Source organism: Peromyscus leucopus, chromosome 6, assembly GCF_004664715.2.
Source record: "Peromyscus leucopus breed LL Stock chromosome 6, UCI_PerLeu_2.1, whole genome shotgun sequence".
NCBI lineage: Eukaryota > Metazoa > Chordata > Mammalia > Rodentia > Cricetidae > Peromyscus > Peromyscus leucopus.
Genome location: NC_051068.1, coordinates 124,024,554 through 124,043,243, shown reverse-complemented (window position 1 = coordinate 124,043,243; position 18,690 = coordinate 124,024,554). Strand labels below are relative to the sequence as shown.

Genomic DNA, 18,690 nt, shown 5'->3' with positions numbered 1-18,690 from the left:
ATCCACACAGGGTGTCATGGGTGGATTAAGTAGGCCAATGAGTGCAAAGTGTTTGGAACGATACCTTGTGAGGCATGCTAGATTGGTCTTTATCCAGTTCCCGATCACTTACATCTCCGGCATTGTTTCCCTGTTTAACAATTAAGGTGCAGGAAGCAGGTAGAATGGCAGAGCAGAGTGAGCTGCCCCTCCAATCAACAGTCTAACAAAAGAGACGCAAGGTGCCGCTATCAAAGCTGATATAATCATGTAATATTGCCATTAGGATGCCAGGAAGAAAAAGCATGAATAAATTGAAATGTTAATGGCTTCAAGTGTTCAAGGAAATATGTCATTTATTATGGAAAACAAATTAAAGGCAAGTTAACATGTCATTTTTCTTATTCACAGTTAGTTCCTCATGACTTCATGTACGGTAGGATGGTAACAATCTAGGGAATGATACTAACAAGGAAATTAAGATAATGTCAACATGTCATGTGTGGCCTCCAGCTCTGGACTTTGGCTCCTCAGCTGCTACTGAGATGGAGCAGCAGTTACCTGCCAAGATGCTCTGAGCAGAAGGGTCCTGCCAAGGTTGTGTCTCAGACACAACAGTGTCAGGTGGCATGGGGGGCAGGCTTGGGCACTCCTGGGAGCATCTTCTCTTCGCCATAGCTGTTCAGGGAAGGGTGGGAAGGTGTGTCTATAGACTTTCCATTGCTGTGGTAAGATATCCAATGACAGCAACCGAAGCAAGGAAGAGTCCATTTCAGCTCACAGCTTGGAGGTACAGTCCATGCTGGCAGGGGTCGAGGAGAAAGGCACCTGAGGCATCTGGTCGCATTGTACCCACCGGAAGTAGAGATGGATACAGATGCTCATCTCATTCTTATCGTTTTGCAGTTCAAGGACCAAGCCATAGGATGACGCCATCCACATTAGGGTGTGTCTTCCCATCTTAATGAACCAGTCCCAAAACTCTCTCACAGATATGCCAAGAGGTCTATCTGCTAGCTTAGTCTACATCCTGTCAAGTTAATCACCAATATTAACCACCACAGACCAGAAGACAAAGAGAGACACATACTCATACCTATACCCCCCTTTTATTTTCAAGATATGCTGATGAGTGACAAGGACCCAGTTCCCAACTATGTGACCTTGAGCCTGGCTTCCCTTCTGAGAAAATAAAAATAAAAACAAGCTGGCTATGGGGAGTATGAAGAGATGGCGGGGACAGTGCTCTGCATACAATGCTCAAGCAAGACTATTGTATGCAATTAATCTTACTGATAAGTTAAGATTTAATGTAAGGTATACAAGTAGTTAATGTTCTCCCAAGCATTATTCCACAGTTATTTTGAAAGATGTCAAGATTTTTGGTGGAAGATTCAAAGAATAGGACTCACCTCTGTCATCTGAGATTCTCACAAGCCTAACCCACATCAGACTAACAATGAGCATGGTGATGTCACTCACCATGTGGCTATTAAACAGCATTTTTGACAGTCCTCTTCCAAGTATCAAATGACCTTTGAAAATAATATCTACCTCAGAGAATGAAAAACCAACTTATAAGTCTGTCTTTCTCTAACTGGACCATTCTACCTTTGGCTTCATGTTGAAAGCAGCCGAGGAGTAGTAGATGTGGTTGTGGTACACCCTAAGCTGTAGGAGGTAAGATGGATTATATCACAAGGTTAGTAATGGCTTGGCCTGAGTTGATCGAATGCCCCAGAAGGTGACCTCTATATGGTCAGTCTTGTGTGTTTGGTTCCGTGTTTAGAGTCGCAGGGTACCAGGCAGTGGATTCACTCTCCATCATAAAGAAGGTACTTTTTAAATATCGGGAGGTGACTCTGTCCCCCACTCTCTCTTTAGTGGTCTAGGAAGTTTCCTGTGGGTAAAACAAGCCATGTCTGCCTGTAAGAGAGTTGTGGACTTGAGAAAGTTATTTGACTTTCACTGGTCCTTGGTCACTTGGTCAAGCTACTCGGTGACCATATCTCAGAAGTTTCAGCTCTCAGGTCTATAAAATGCTGGGGGCATCAGCAGTGGTCTTGAGATTTTATGATGAGTCCACTAATAACTGGTGGGAGCTCAGCCCCGCCTTGAGTTACAGGAGGGAAATATTCCCTAGTCTGGAAACGGGGGACCCTTGGGCACACTCTGTAAAGGTGCCCCAAGGCACAATAGTGCTCAGTTACAGAGGGCGCTGGGTCCTGGGAAGGAAGGACAGGAATGATCTTCAGTTTGAGCCGGGTCTCTTTTCTGCCCCATTGACAGTTGCACACGTAAGGCTGCCAGCTACATGGGGACTATCACAAGGCTACCTCCAGAGAACTAACCATTCTCTGGCTTCTCAGGCTTTCCCCAATTCTCACCATGGCACCAGACCTCAGCCACTGCTCATTTTCACAAATTAACTGCTTTAGATGAAGATGCAATTGGTACCTTCAAAAGAGGCCATCCATGAAAGTAGGCACAGAGACTTCTGTTCATTCCACTAGCCCATGTGGGGTGCTGGGGGGGTGAGGGAAGATGAATGAGGCAGGGTCTGACTTCAGGGCCTGAATCTCACTTGATCAGAGTTTAGTCACAACGGTCAGAAGGTTATGTGGGTGGTACCTGTGGAGAAAATGCTCATCTGCTTGTCAGGGCATCCGACCCCCGGACCTTTTCTGAAAAACCCATCCTTAGTTTCAAGTGAACTTGGAGGAGTCTTTGCATGCCTGGGGTAAGGACCTCCCTCCTCACTTGACCAAAGGAAAACCCTCCCAGACCTATATAAATGGGCTCTTGTGTAAGATTCCTCTGCAACCGGAGATCCCCTGGCAGATAAGAAGTCCAATCGCCTCTCTGGTCTGAGATAGAATCCCGCTGCTTCCCAGTCTGAACACAGTGTCCACGAGCTTTCCAGTCTGAACACAGTGTCCACGAGCTTTCCAGTCTGAACACAGTGTCCACGAGCTTCTTGGGACACTGTAATTGTCACTTCCTTGTCTCCAGGAAGATGGAGGCACAGAGAGACAGAGGCTTGCACTGACTGTCAGAGTTAGCCCAGCAGCCTAACTGCAGTGACCCTGACTGGGTCAGCAGCCTTCTGCGTGGTGTCAGGGAATGTGGGGCTAGGGGTGGGCTGAATTCTTTGAGAGGCAAACAGTTGAGGAATCTATGAATCCCCGAGCCGCAGGTGTGAAGTGTAGGGTGGTGCAGGAAGTCCCTCTTCCCCCGGCCTTCTGGAGGTCTGGCTGTCTTCACCCCATGAACCTCAGTTACCTTGAATAGTCATTCAATAACAAGAACATTCCTAGGAGGCCCTAAAAATACTGAGTAAATAGGCCCTTTGGGAAGAAGATTAGTCTCATATTCATATTTAAAAACCACGAAGGGAAGAAGTAGATGGCCATGGTGGCAGATAAGGACAATGTGCAAGACCTGGGGACTTAACTCCTTCCTGGCTGAAAGCCATGGGAGCAGCAAGCAGCTCCTTCTCCCGAGACTCCCCGCCACCACCTCACACTGCTCATGCCAACCCTGGTTGTTCTCCTCCTCAGCTGTCCCTGAGAGGGTCGATCTCACCACAGTCGTGACCCTTATCACTTGGCACAGCTCTCGTAAAACAGAGTCCATACTCTCCAGCTTAGTCCGGCAGCCTTCGGGAGGCATCTTTTGCATACTATTCTGGTCCTGTCTTCTCCACCTACCCAAATTTATTTCAGCCATGCAGAAAATCTTGTCAGAGAGCTGAACCTACAGACATCCCCCCTGTCCTCAGCATGGAGTTCCACTTTTTCCTTCCTTCATTTACCTGGAGACTGCTGGCTCTTTCCTAAGTAATGGCTTCTATTTCCTGTGCCCACATCCCAAGCCAGCCCTGAGCTTAGGATAAACACATGGATTAATTCATCAACTCTTGTGACAATCTGAAGTGTAATGCTGGTTCCAGTATTTTACTAATGAGGCCACAGACCAGTCAAGGTCTTGGAGCTGATAAGGGACAGAGGCAAGATTTGAACAGAGATCTGCAGATCTTAAGTACCTGCTTTGTTAACCCTTCACCTTCCTGTTTAGCCATCATAGCTCAAATTCCACTCCTGCGTGAGTCAGCCCTGCAGGCTCACTGGCCTTACTGTACCTCCACTCTGCCCAGCTCACCAATGGCTTCTCCAGCTCCTTCATTTACCCATCCATTCATTAAGAGGAGGCAGTGATGTCGTGGTCCCCATTTGATCTTTAGATCTTGCCGTCATGTCCAGAACATGGTGTATATTCAGTATAATCAGTTCGTTGACAAACCAAAAGACTCCCCCTTGGCAGTTTAAGAATTTGATTTGGAGGCTAAGAGATGGCTGGGGTGAGGAGTGCATACTGTTCTTTCAGAGGATCTGAGTTTGGTTCCCAGGACCCACAGCAGGTGGCTCACAACCTCCTGTAACTCCAGCTCTAGGGTTCCAACATCTGGGCCTCCACAGGCACCATCACACGTGACACACACACACAGACACACATACATTAAAAACCAATCTAGAGAAAAGAAGAATTTGATTCAAAACATTAATTGCAAGTCAAATAAAAGGACATGATGAATGGAAGGCGTAATTAGCAAATGGTAACTTCATATTTTGTCAGTAGAGGCCAGCATTGGCTGGATCCCCAGAGAGGGGCTTGAGTGCCAGCCCCCACCAACCCTGCCTTACCAGACTTCATATCCATCGGGGTTCAGAAAGCTGGAGAGAATTAATGGTGTGCTGCCCCAGTGACAGCATCAAAATGTATTCTTCTGTATATGGTAGCCCCTTAAATCATGCCGTCTCCAGATAGGGAGCCTAATCCATCCTTTGAATGGACTATAAATTGCTGGAAAGCTCTGTTATCATTGCTTTCTAAACTAAGTTATGGTGAGTATTTTTAATATCATTTCCATTGTAAATTATTTGTGATAATAATGGACCAAGCATTTAAATTCTACCTAATAATCTTATTTCCGGTCATACTTAGCACATTACCAAGTTTACAATTCTCTGCTAGACATCATTTCTTATTAATTAGTGGAGTAATGATTCAGAGTGATCACTGTCACGGAACTAAATTAATATCTCATCCATAATGTGAAGGACATCTCAAAGGTATCATGAATACCAGAGAGTTGATTCTGCTAGAATTATTAGCTAGTGAGCATTAATAAAGCTGCCAGCAGAAGCGGCAGGGACAGTTCCTACTTGGCAATGGTCCCCTGAGCAGAATCCGACACTTAGGGTGGGCAGGTACAGAATGGCGGGGCCACCTGTGTGGCTCACGTTTAGTGAAGCATGACACTACAGTGTGCTTCTTCCTGGCGGTTCACCACTTCCTCCAGCTTTGCCACAGCGTGGCTAACGTGTACCTGAGACTGACCGCTTCCATGAGCTGCTGTCTCCCAGAGGTGGGTCTCTCTGAAACATCATGGTGCCACCTAGGAGTCAGGACAGGAGAGCACGGTGGCTTACTCTCCTGCAAAGGACGAACAGCTGGGTTGGGTGCTCCGTGGGCTCCCCAGATGTGGTGGTAATGCCACAGGCTTGCCAGGTAACCAGCTAATTTCTTGCTGAAGAAGCCACTCAGTAGGAAATCCAGGTGGCTCATGAGTCCCACGGGCAGAGGCAGGGCTGCTTTGTGACAGTGGTTTTCTCTAAAGGACTCTGGTGCAGGCCAAGTGCAGGGTAACCCAGGCCCACAGCCACTGTTCATTCCACTCTGCTCTTCAAGCATTTCCTGAGTTTCAGATACGATGGATACTATGCCAAACAGAAGCGTGTCTAGAAAGTTCCCGGGCTCTAGGGAGTAGGGAAATGTGTTTTCAGGCTAGTTTTGAGGAAGCAGACCGTTGTGAAGCAGTATTAGACAGGAAGTATGGACTAGTGACGATAAATCAGGCCAAGTTCCTGCGACTTTCTTCGGCCTTTCTGGTAATCTCTATGCCCTGAGTTAAGGCTGTTTCTTTCCTCTGGGCTGAAGGCTCTATGGTCTACTTTACAGGAGGTCAAGAATTCTCTAAAGGTCCCTTCATGGGGCAAGGGCAGGGAAAGAGTTGACTTTGCATCTGCCGTCTCTTCAACGTGAAGACATCATATTTTGAGGTGGAATGTTCTGAACCCTTGAATTGAAGTATCCCTCCCCTGCATTTCCATAATATAACACCCCCTGATTATTCAGATTACCTGCAAAGTATTTTTAGAAAATGGAACATTGCAAACTCTTGATGACATTTATATTGGTGAACAGATGTGCATGAACCTGTCACCTGCCTAACACTCAGATAAAGCACACAGAGTGAACACCACTCAGAAGGTCCTCCAGAGAGGAAGAATGTAACAGGAAGCAAGCTGTCTCTTACTGCCTGTGGCTGGGACAGGCAGAAACATGGGGACCATTAATACAGAGACTTCACCTGGGAGTCAGAAGTTTAGCCAAGATATAAAACACCCCTTAAGAGTAGTGTGTCCACAGTGAGCTGATGGTGGTCCCCATCTTGGCTCTGAAACTTCTTTAGTTTTTCCATGCCTAAGTTTAGCATGTTCCTTACAGGGCCATTGGGAAGATTAAATGTGTTAGTATATGGAGAGTGCCGAGGCCTCTGGACTGACATGGTCAAGTCTGGCAACTTGGGTGGTCCCTGAGCAGATTTTGTGCCTAAATCCAGGCACTGAGCTCTACCTGGGGGGGGGGGGAGGACGACACACTAATCTGCACAGTGGAAGCTTCATGATTACCCGAGAGAGCTGATGGAGATGGAAACAGGGCATGTAAGCTAAGACCTGAGGTACTCGCAATGTCAGTTCTGGCTGAGGTGTTCCCTGGGCTGGCTGGGTAGATGGCTCAGCCAGTGTCTCCTGGGCTGGGGTGGATGGCTCAGCCAGTGTCCCCTGGGCTGGGGTGGATGGCTCAGCCAGTGTCCCTGGGCTGGGGTGGATGGCTCAGCCAGTGTCTGCAGGGCTGGGGTGGATGGCCCAGCCAGTGTCCCCTGGGCTGGGATGGATGGCTCAGCCAGTGTCCCCTGGGCTGGGATGGATGGCTCAGCCAGTGTCCCCTGGGCTGGGATGGATGGCTCAGCCAGTGTCCCCTGGGCTGGGGTGGATGGCTCAGCCAGTGTCCCCTGGGCTGGGGTGGATGGCTCAGCCAGTGTCCCTGGGCTGGGGTGGATGGCTCAGCCAGTGTCCCTGGCTGGGGTGGATGGCTCAGCCAGTGTCCCCTGGGCTGGGGTGGATGGCTCAGCCAGTGTCTCCTGGGCTGGGGTAGTTGGCTCAGCCAGGTGTCCCCTGAGCTGGGGTAGTTGGCTCAGCCAGTAAGTACTTACTTGTAATCATGAGGACAGAGTTGGCGTCTCAGAACCCATGGGGGAAATAATGTGCTGACAAGCTTGCAATTCCAGGACTGAAGAGCAGAGACAGTAGATGTCTAGTGCTTCCTGACCATCCAGCCTCACTGGCTCGGTGTGCTCCAGGCCAATGAGAGACTGCATCTCAAAAAATAAAGTGGAAAGTACCTGAAGAACAGCAGCTGAGTTTATCCTCTGTCCTCCACAAACATGACAGCACTTGTGTGAACATGTAACATACACACATGGACACACACACGGACACACAGATGTGGTTGATATTTTGTGCACCCCAATAAACTTAATCTGGGGTCAGAGAACAGAACAGCCACTAAATAGACATAGAAGCCAGAAAATGGTGGCGCATATGCCTTTAATCCTGCACTTGAGATCTCATGTCTTGCTTGGAAAAGACACACACCTTTAATCCCAGGAAGTGATGGCAGGAAGCAGAAAGGTATATAAGGTGTGAGGACTAGGAACTAGGTCTGTTAAGCTTTTAAGGCTTTTAGCAGTAGTTCAGCTGAGATTCATTCTGGATGAGGACACAGAGGCTTCCAGTCTGAGGAAACAGGATTGGCTGAGAAGTTGGAGAGGTGAGGTTAGCTGTGGCTGTTCTGATTCTCTGATCTTTCAGCGTTCACCCCCAATATCTGGCTCCAGGTCTGTTTTCATTAAAAAGACCATTTTAGATTCATGTTACACACAGACACACACACACATACATGGACACACACACAGACACACACACACAGACACACACACACAGACACAGACACACACACACAGACACACACACACACACACACACACACGCACACCTTCTCTACCCTGGCTGTATGGGTAGAATAGAAAAGAATATCCTAAGGCGTTTGTTTTGTTTATTTTGAAATGCATATAAAAATAACAAAATATACAGCCTTTATAATATATGTGTTTAAAATAATTTTAGATTCACACAAAAGTTGCCAAAGTAGTGCATAAAGAGTCTATTTGCCCTTCCTCTGACTATTTTGTGCTGACATTTTGCATAACTGTGGTCTGATTACCAAAACTGAGACATTAACATCAGTGTGCTACTCAATTAAATTCCAGACTTCAGTGAAACCTTATGTGGCTCTGCTAATAGCCTTTATCTCCTCCAAGACCTCTTTCAGGATGTCAGCACCTTACCCAGCCGGCATCAGTCTCTGCAGACCTCTCCTGTCTTCCACGACCTTGTCACCTTTGAAGAGCACTGGTCAGTGCTCACGCACTAGAATCCCCATGCTGTCTGATTTATTTGATATTTCCTTGTAATTAGCCTGCTATTCATTCCTTAGGAGGGGACCACAGATGTGATGAACATCTCCTATCAAACTGTACGTGGCAGTACTATAGTTTATTACTAGTGATGCTCAGGCAGGATCCTTGAGGACATAAGGAGTGGGAAACGTCCTCTGCCTGGGAATCTGGTTGAAGGTCTGAGTCTTTGCCAGCATCATGGAGCCACCTCATGTGTCTCATCAGGAGAGAAAGGAAAGAAAGGGCTTCTTGAGGGCCTTTTGGGAGACAATTTGAGAGCCACTAAAATGGTACAAATGGCTCATTCTGGGATAATTAATTGCTTATCTCCCTTGAGGAGCCTCTATCCATGCTTGGGTATGTCTTACTTTCCTGCGCTCTCTTCAGAGCATGCACCTCTACTTGAGCATGTGTTACTCTCTTCTGAGTGCCTCTCCTTCCTTTAATCCTCATGCTTAAACCTGCATTAAAAATACGATTAATAATATCACCAACTCTGCTTCACTAAACCGATGGGTCCTAGAGTTCCTTCAGCACCACAGTCACAAATCCTAATTTGGCCGGAGATGAGGTCCCTTTAAGTTACCAAGGAAACTCCTCAAGTTAGAGAGGGTGGAATGTGAACCTGTGTCTCTGTCCTCTTGCTGCTGACAACCATTTGATTGGCAGAATTCCTGCTGAATTTACTCATTGTACAGTGACTATTTTTCACAAGGTCATTAACACTTATCTTGAGGGAGATACATTAAGACCATGCAGATAACATATTTCTCCCATCTCTTTCCTACCAATGGTTGGTTGGCACACTTTGTTTTCAATAATTACTACACTGTCCTGGGATTAATTTTGAATCTCCTCTTTTTTTCTATATTTATTAATTGGAATTCTTTTGAAATGGCAGGCTACTTCTCCATTTGTTAACTATTTATTCAGTTCTTTATTGCAATCCTCATGGGGCTGTAGATATTTATTTTGCCTCATGAGTTAGATTATCCAATATTGCTGATATTTATTTTGATGCTCAACCTTAAAGACACTTCAAAAACCACTTGTGCTGGGTCCTCTCCGTATGACTTAAACCAGAATCCATGGCAGCAGCATGCTGGTGGTGATAGTTCCTTAAAGCTTCCATATGTATTACATGCTAATTCCTTCACCCTCCTCATCTGCTCTCTCTAAAAAGAAAGAGCAAACCAGCCCTCCTTTGGTTGAGACTGTGGAACTTGACTTTAGGAAGTTAAGACAGGCAGGAGAACTTACTCTGGGCCAATCTGCCCCAGCCCAGCCCCAGACATGAAGTCCAGTGCCAAATCCCTTTGAACACATCTTTGGCATATGGAAATTCACAGACATTGATGGTTTTCATGGGATGAGGAATATGAAGAGGGAAAGGCATGTTGGAGATGCAACAAAAGGGCTTATGACCTGAAGCAAAGGAAGACTTGCTGAATGGAAAGGTGGATGCAGCTGAGGGCAGATTCCCACACTAGAGGGCAGTTCCTACCCTGTCTCAGATCTGCATTCCCAAGCCCAGCAAAGGGCTTTTCAATTCTTTGGACTAAGCGTTAAAAGATAAAAATAACTTTCACTTCCATGAATGGCCACATGGACACCTCTGAAACCCTGGTACCCAAATACATAAATCTAATCTCCCTGTAGGTGATCAATATGGAACCCAATAAGCTTTCACTCAAAGAGATGGCCCTCTTGGATAAGGAAATTGATCCCCAGCATCCTTTAGCTGACTTCCAATTACCCTCTATTCCTAGATGCTGCATCAATCACATGATATTTTTAGAAAGCTAATTGTTTCTTTAGTAGATTGATGCCAATAAGATGCCTAAAACCTGGGCGAATCACATTGAAAAGCTAAATTGATATGAAAGGAAAGATAACCCCTGTAATAGCATGGCAGATGAGTTTGGCAGCCTTCCCCAGTCATGCTATATGAACCCTCAGAGGAGGATTTCACACACAGAGATGGATTTTACATGCATACACCTTGTTTTCTTGCTTGCTTGTTTGAGTCTTGATTTTTTTACGCATTGCTGTTGTTTTATATTGTCCCACTCTATGACCCAGGCCAGCCTGGAGCTCACAGCGATCCTCTCGCCTCAGCCTCTTACGTGCTCTGACAACGGGCAGGGTTCACCATGAAGCTCTCTGCCCCTTCTTGTTTGTTGTTTATAAGTAGTGGCCGGTTCCGACCTGAATTTTCTCCGACATGAGTCTGCTGTACTGGAAATGCTTTCTACTGAACTTTACGGTATTCCGAGTCTAGGGTAGGCAGTCAGTGAAATCTGCAGAGACTGACTGGGTGGAGGAGCAGTCCCTGATCCAAGACAGGCTTAAATTAGAGATGCAGAGGGTTAACCCAGCACAGCATCTGGGCTGGCATGACGGAAATAAATCTCTCTTCCTGGAACAACTTTAACCTAAGAGGAGATGCTGCCCGGAGGTTTACTCTTGTCAGAGCCACAGACTTGACACCTCTTCTGATAAAAGACTTCGATCTCTGACCCTGGGAAGGCTGCTACTCTAAAACTCATCTGAGTATTGATCGCCTTCAAAGGAAAAGAGTAGGAGGGTAGCTAGCAGGAGGAGCATCTTGGGGATAGCTCCTGTCTTAAAGGAGAGCCTTCAGACATCAGGTTTTGAAAGACCACTGCAAAAGTCTTACTCAACAGCCTGCTCCTTTCCCTAGCAGGAGTGTCCGACCTTGTGACCTTATGACATGCCATTGTGGTCTACACACATGTCAGGCTGCATTCCAGCTATCTTGAGACACACATGGCAGCAAACTGGACATGCCTAGTGGCTCAAAACAGCAAAGACTGCCTGGTGGGAGCCTTGATGAGGCTGTCTACTGTTCATGCTCAGAAGAAGTGGGAGCACTATTCTATAATGGTTAATAGTCTAAAACCAGAGCACATTTGTCTCTTTATAACAAGCCTACACACACACACACACACACACACACACACACACACATGTCAGAATTGAGTCTACTACCTTGAAGAAATTGATCAAGTGTTCTTATCTGAGGCAGAGATGGGGGATATAGTAAAAACATACTAGGACTGTCAGTCTCTCCTGAAGGGATGGAGGAGGGGAGTTGAGGATTTCTGGACCAAGGGACACTAGACATGGGACATATGGTCCACCTACAACGATGAGACTAAAACAGTGTCTGCCTGCTGGCTGTCTTCTTTTTTACCCCATGAAATCAGACTTAGAACCATTAGAGGAGAAAATGTCTGTAGTGGTGTGGCATTCAGCTGCTCACTCCATCTAAGGACAGAAATTCAAACATTGTTTATTACCTCCATACTAGGCAGAGTCCCAGAAATGAGATAAATCCCTGTCCTCACAGCAGACAATAAATAGGTAAACAACAGCAGTTCTTGAGAAGATTAATACGCTAAGGAAACTGACGGGTGGAGTGAAGGGGATGGAAGGTGAGGTACTCAAAGAGTGTCTTAGTCACCGTCCTTTGCTGTGATGAAACACCATGACCAAGGCAGTTGTAACAGAAATCATTTAATTGGGGGTTTGCTTACAGTTTGGGGGTTAGTCCATGCATGACCACCATGGCAGGGAGCATGGCAATAGACAGGTAGACATGGTGCTGGAGCAATAGCTGAGAGCTTATATCCTGATCCACAAACAGGAGCAGAGTGAGACTAGGCTGGGTGTGGGCTTTTGAAACCTTACCCCAGCCCCCACCCCCAGTGACACACTCTCTCCAACAAGGCCACACCTCCTAATTCTGAACAGTCCACCAACTGGGAATCAGACATTCAAATATCTGAGCCTGTGGGGGCATTCTCAGTCAGACCACCACAAAGAGGATGCATTTGATCTCTAACAGAGAGAAAGATGAACGCATGAGGAAGATTCCAGACAGGTGCTCATCCTCAAGTGCAAAGGCTCTGAGGCAGGGGAATGGTTGGTTGTAAATGGAGATGGAGCTTTCCTGTGCCATCCATGTGTTCCCAAATTCCCAGTGGCCACTTCCCAAATTACCACACAGAGGCCTACATTAATTACAAAATGTTTGGCTGTTAGCTCAGGTATATTATCAACTAGCTCTTACGTTTAAATTAACCTATTTCTATTAATCTATGTATTGACACATGGCCGTGGCTTTACCAGTCCTCTGGCAACTTGCTTCTTGGATGGCTGGCTCAAGTCTCTCTCAACTCCACCCTTCTTCATCCCAGTCCTCAGTCTGATTGTCCCACCTAACTTCCTGCCTGGCTACTGGCTAATTAGTGCTTATTAAAGCAATTCGAGTGACAAATGTTACGGTGCACAAGAGGATTATTCCACAGCAGTTGGTACAGCTGACAGTCAAAAGTTCAGTGTGCCTGAAGTAGAGTGAGCAAGGTCGGAGGGAATGACTCCAGGGAGGAGCCAGGTCAGGTACGGTCCTTTAAGTCATGCCTCACTGGGAAGACCCTGTGGATACAGAGTGCTGCAGTGGGGAGGCAAACAGACTGCTTAGTTTTTGTTTCCAACGTTCTCAAGCTTTGGGGAGGTTAGTAACAAGTGTGGCAACTAGAAGCATTAGTATAATGATGCACACACATGGTGCCTATAGCCTGTGGCCTGTGCATCCAACAGCACGTTTCTAAGCTCTCTGATGCTGCACTTGTTTTACAACCTCAAAACCCTCTCTGTTTTCTTATTACTTCAGCACAAAAAAAATCTGCTGAAGTTCATCTGATGAGAAAATATAATTTGTGTCTTTCAGCTTATAAGAATAACATCCTTCTTGAATTGATCAATGAAAAAGCACATTTTATATTGTGTATGGTTTGAATTTTTGTTTTGTTTTGCTCTGTTCTTCTTTAACAGTTATCTCTCTTTCCTCCCACAGGGATCCTAAGCACCCTTCAGTACCTTATCATTACTACGAGCCTTCTGGACCCGATGAATGTACAATGTACCTCTCGCATGAGCGAGGACGGAAGGGCAGCCACCACCGTTTCATCACAGAGAAGCGGGTGTTTAAGAACTGGGCACGGACATTCAACATTCACTTTTTTCAACCAGACTGGAAACCAGAATCACCCCCTGTGAATCATGCTGAGGATAAACCTGTGTTCTGAGGGGTTCACGTGCCAGAGAGTAAGGTGTGGTGTCCACACCATCAGCCACGAGAGGAAGGACTTGAACTCCAGGCAGGGAGTGGAAACTGGACAGTGGTGCCCTTCAGCACCTAGGACAGAACCCACCACCTGAGAGTATTTCAGAATGAACGTGTCCTGACGAGTGTTGTCTCTTTGAAAAGGAGACTGAACCCTCGCTTCTGTGACCCCCAGCCTGAGACTCTTTCAGAATGAACGCATCCTGACGAGTATTGTCTCTTTGAAAAGGAGACCGAACCCTCGCTTCCGTGACACTGCCATGGCTAGGAACACTCCAGGGTGGAAATATTGCCTTCAAAACTGAAACAGGAGCAGCCCAACACCTTTAATTGCATTTCTTTACAGGCATCCATGTCAAAAGACTTTTTTTTTTTAAATCAGGTTATAACCTAACCTAACTTATATCTTCGTCATTTGTCAGACTCTGTGTTTTGTAAAAAGCCTGAGCATATGGACATGTTTCTGAAGAGCACATCTCCAATGATTTTCATAAAGCAAATGTCTGCTATTTATTTATTGAGAGTTTTTTAGTGTACTCTAGGCAGTATTTTTATAGATTATGATTATGTGGCAATTTATTCTTCCTGACTCTTTAATCCTGAATGGTGGTTGGAATGGCCTAGAATCAGGCTGATGAGTTACTGCATTCACAACGCTCATTATTAGCTTGAAATCTATATTTGACAGGAAAATGTGTGGCATTGTTTGAACCCCTTGGCTCAGGCAAATTGCTCTTTCATAACAAGAACAGCTATAACATTTTCTAATATACATAAATGTTCAAAAGAACAAAGTTGAAAACCAAAAACTATGTTATTAAAACAAAGAAGATGCTAATGAGAGGAATTTAAAGATACAACAGCTTTATTCAGTAGCAACTGACACAAGTAATTCCTCTTGAAGTTCTGCTTTCCTCTTCTTTAGAGTATACCAGAAGACCCTAGAGTTCCTCTTGCAAACTAAGGGTATATGAGCCTCTCGCTGACCTTTATGAGGATTAGACACTTGGATTGACATGACTCTAACAGTAGCTGGAAATTTCAAGTCAGAGTGAAATGGTAGGGTCCTCCAGGTAGAAATCAGGTTTCCTCCAGGGTCTCTCTTATCCAAACTCTATCCCTTACCTCTCTAAAAAAGTGAGAGAAGGAGGGAGGGGTGGAGAAGAGATCACAAAGTCATTCCTCAGCTCACAGCTCACTGCCCTGTGAACCGTTCTGACCCACTGTCTGCAAGTCTTAGAAGTAATAGGAAGGACTCACTCACTCACTTCATTCAAATCCAAGGTCAATAGGATTACAGATTTTCATTTTAAAAAGTTAGGTTGCTCAGAAAAGACTATACTAGACTTTTCTTTGCATGCTGCCAACGGAGCATTAGTGTATCTAATGACAGATTTGAAGGCAGCAGCTAGTGCCATGAGGGAACAGGCATTACTTTACAAACAGGACAGGGCTTGTGATTAAAGGTGTCTCACATCACCAGTTCTTTCCCTCTTCTTAATTAGTGATAATGTCCCTTTCCCTTTCATTAAGTAGAACTATTAATTATGCAGAGTACCATTGTGGAGGTGCAAATACAGTCCAGGTATTCAGACAGCAGAAACCAAGTATTATTGTGGCTTGAGTTATTAAAAGTCAGTAAAAAAAATTGAAATTGCTGTCTAAGGCATAGTGGAATTCGTTCTTCAAGTGTCTTCTGAGTTTTTGTAAGAAAATGACTTTTATTCTACCACAGCATGGCCTCTGAGCAGTGTTCTCATGAACACAAGCAGAAGAGTATGAATTGCACACAACTGATTGACGGGTCACCTTCACAATCCCTTGAAGAGATTATTTGTTGAAATGTAAGTAAGTGGTTCCTTTGACAATTCCTGTACTTAGGGAAATTTGGAAAAGCACACCTGCCGGAGTGTAACTATATCACCTGACCTACTGTTGCACGCGTCTGAGTATCTTTAGGTTTTCTGGTTTTCTTTTTTAAAAGGAAAAAAAGAAAGGCCCACAAAGAATATCAAGATAACCCATCTTTTGTAATTTCCTCCTCTCAAATAGTCAAAAGAATGAGAAGCAACCAGACGCCCAGAATCTTGGATCTTTCACAGGAAAATATTGTAAATTCACATGTAGCTACAATATTTGACTTCATATATTTTTTTCAAAAACATGGTGTAGCTAAGTGTAAGAAATTATCATTGGGTCATGGTTTTACTGCAGCATTAAAGAAAATGCCGAGGGCTCTGATGGCTTGTGCTGATGGACCTGGTTGTGGGCAATTGAATTCATGTCTTACCACCATCATTTCAGAACTGTCAGACTTAATGCCATTCAACACCATTAAACATAAACTCTGATAGAAAAGACACAAACCCTGTTTACAGACTTCATGATTTCAGGCGATTTGAAGTCTCAGTCATACTTGGTGTGTTGCATACCTTTTGCTTCTCTCCCCAGTGGCATCGTCAGCCTCCTCCTATCTTTTAAGACCACAGTAATATGATGCCACAGCTGGCCGATCCATGGCTTCTGTTATTTCAGCACAAGAACATTTGGCAGAGGCCATTACAATAGATAGCCATTATGGGCAAAGATACAGGAATCCACAAACAAAATCAATCACTTCAAATGGCCCATAAAAAGAGGAATCTCACATTTAATATTCTACAGTAAATATTCACCCAAGAAAACGCCCATTAAAAGAACATTAGGAGGTAAATATTCAGTGTGCTGTGTGGGGACTTGGCTGTGTGATTCCCATTCCCACAAACAGGCTGTAGGGGGCTAAGCCCCATACTTTACTCACCCTGCTCTCTACTCCTTAGGGCGAGGCGTAAAAACAGACTGATTCAGGGACACACAGGTCCTGACAGCACTGAGTTCAGTGCTTCATAAAACTAAATGAAAACAAACAGCCCTAAAGGGTAAGCTGTGTGGCCTCTCAGAATCCTTAGGTTACTACTGGATTTGTGTTCTAGAGACATGGCACCTGTCTCCCAGTCCTCTCTGTCTCTGAGCCATCTGAACGACATCAGAACAGACACAGATAACTTCATATCGAAATAAATACTATATTTCAACTTCAAAGGACTATTTAGAAAGTAAATGAATGGTAGGAAGTGAAAGAAAATGTAGAAATTCTGTTAGGATGAAGACAGGGCTGTTTAAATACCTTTGTACCTATTTTGTACCTCTCCAGACATTTGCCATGGGTGAGTGACCCTAGGTGAGCGACCCTGAGACTCCCAGAGGGAGTTCTACCTGACAGAAGGTCCAAGCCTGTCTCCTGTTCTGCACATTTCACACCCACTAGTCTTTTCCTTCATCCTCCTGCTTCTCTTGAGGCCCCATCTTCTTGCCATCAACCTCTCCAGATCCTTCTGTCTTCTAAAAAGCTCCAGTGTTGTGTTGGTGAGGTCTTCCTGGTGGGCTGCTAACTCCAGACCTGTGTAGGAACAGACTTGGTGTAGGGTCTCCTAGAGCAGTAGCATGGTGGATGCAGGAGTCTACCCCACTACAAGACAAAGGTACTGGAGCTATGTGCCTCCTGGCTGGCCTAGACTGGGAAAGGAAGGAGTTTACATCCTAAATGAAGGGTCATCTTGGACAAAGCAGGACAGAACGTCATCCTCTCTGAAGTTTCTCAAAAACAAAACCCTAAAAAACTAAAATGCGAAGCCTGAGGAGGTGGGACAAGAGGAGTTACAGATCGCCTAGGTTTTAGCACACCAGATGTCCATCGGAAGTGGAAAGGGTGAGGCTGTTCCGAAGGCTTTGAAGGTGAGAGCTCACTCCCCCACCTACTCAGGGTATTGAAATGTACATGAAAATAAAAACAGACTGAGATCCTGTTTTGTACTTGTGCCCCAGTATGACATGCTACCTTGATTGTCCTGTGTCTTTCTATGTGTGTGTCTGTTAGACTAGATTGTAAGCTCCTTGAGGGCAGGGGCTGTCTCTCCTTTGTCTTTGTAGCCCCACACCTAGTACAGTGCCTTGCACACAATAGGCGCTCAATAAATGTCTGTTGTTGATGTTGACCACTTTAATGTTGACCCATTGGATTGATGCTTGGACACAAATACATTCTATTGTAAAAGAACAAGCGATTCATTGGGTTGTGAGGTAGATAAATTTCAAGTGGATTTTACAAGGTCAGTTTCTAAACACACAATGTGTTCAGTCAACAGAGTTGACCTACATTTGGGTAGGACAACCTTGCAGAGTTCATTAGGCTTGCTAATGCTGGCTGGACTGAACACACAGGGAAGGTAAAGTTCAGCGAGCTTTGTGTTTTCCCCGGTAGCAAAGTGCTCTGAGCACAAATTAAATTTAATATTGACAAATGCTACAGCAAGTGCAGACAGGCAAAAAAGCAGCAAGGACTCTGACTCCTGTGGCTACAGCACAACAGAGGCTAAAAAGAGGCAAGAAACAGCTCGCCTTCACCCTGATCGACTGCTTTGTGAAGTGCTGGGAAAGCCTATCAAAATTAGGGATACACTCACATCCAAAGTTTTATCCCTATTGGGAAGTGAGGGAGAAAACATGAAAGGTACCCAGGACTCTGCAGTCACTACTGCCAGCTCCTGGAGCCTGTTACTCCTGGCTGCAGGAAAGGGCAAGACAGTGGAGGCAGTAAAGGTGAGCATCTACCACAGGGCTTCTCTCCAAAGGACAAGGACAAGCCTTCTTGAGCTGGGGACACTCCCTGCTCTCATTGTCTGCCCCTCCACATCCTCAATCAATTGTCTCAACTTCATTTGCTGAAGCTGAGGAAGAGGCTTCAAGACTCTGCATGGAAGGACAGTGCTTGTTCTTGGACCAGAATTAGACATTTCCCCACATTGGCGCATGGAATTGTTAAGAAAGTCATTCTAACAGGACTTCAAACAGACTCTCAATGGGGTGGTGTGAAGAA

General features: G+C 45.4%; 1 protein-coding gene across 1 annotated transcript in view; it reads left to right on the top strand.

Moving 5' to 3' along the window:
* Positions 1-16,424, top strand: part of St6galnac5 (ST6 N-acetylgalactosaminide alpha-2,6-sialyltransferase 5) — a 168,462-nt gene extending 152,038 nt beyond the window's left edge. Inside the window, exon 5 of the mRNA XM_028879173.2 lies at positions 13,506-16,424. Coding sequence (XP_028735006.1) covers positions 13,506-13,737 — 232 coding nt within the window. The 3' untranslated portion in view covers positions 13,738-16,424. The remainder of the gene's footprint in view (positions 1-13,505) is intronic.
* The last annotated feature ends 2,266 nt before the right edge of the window (positions 16,425-18,690 follow it).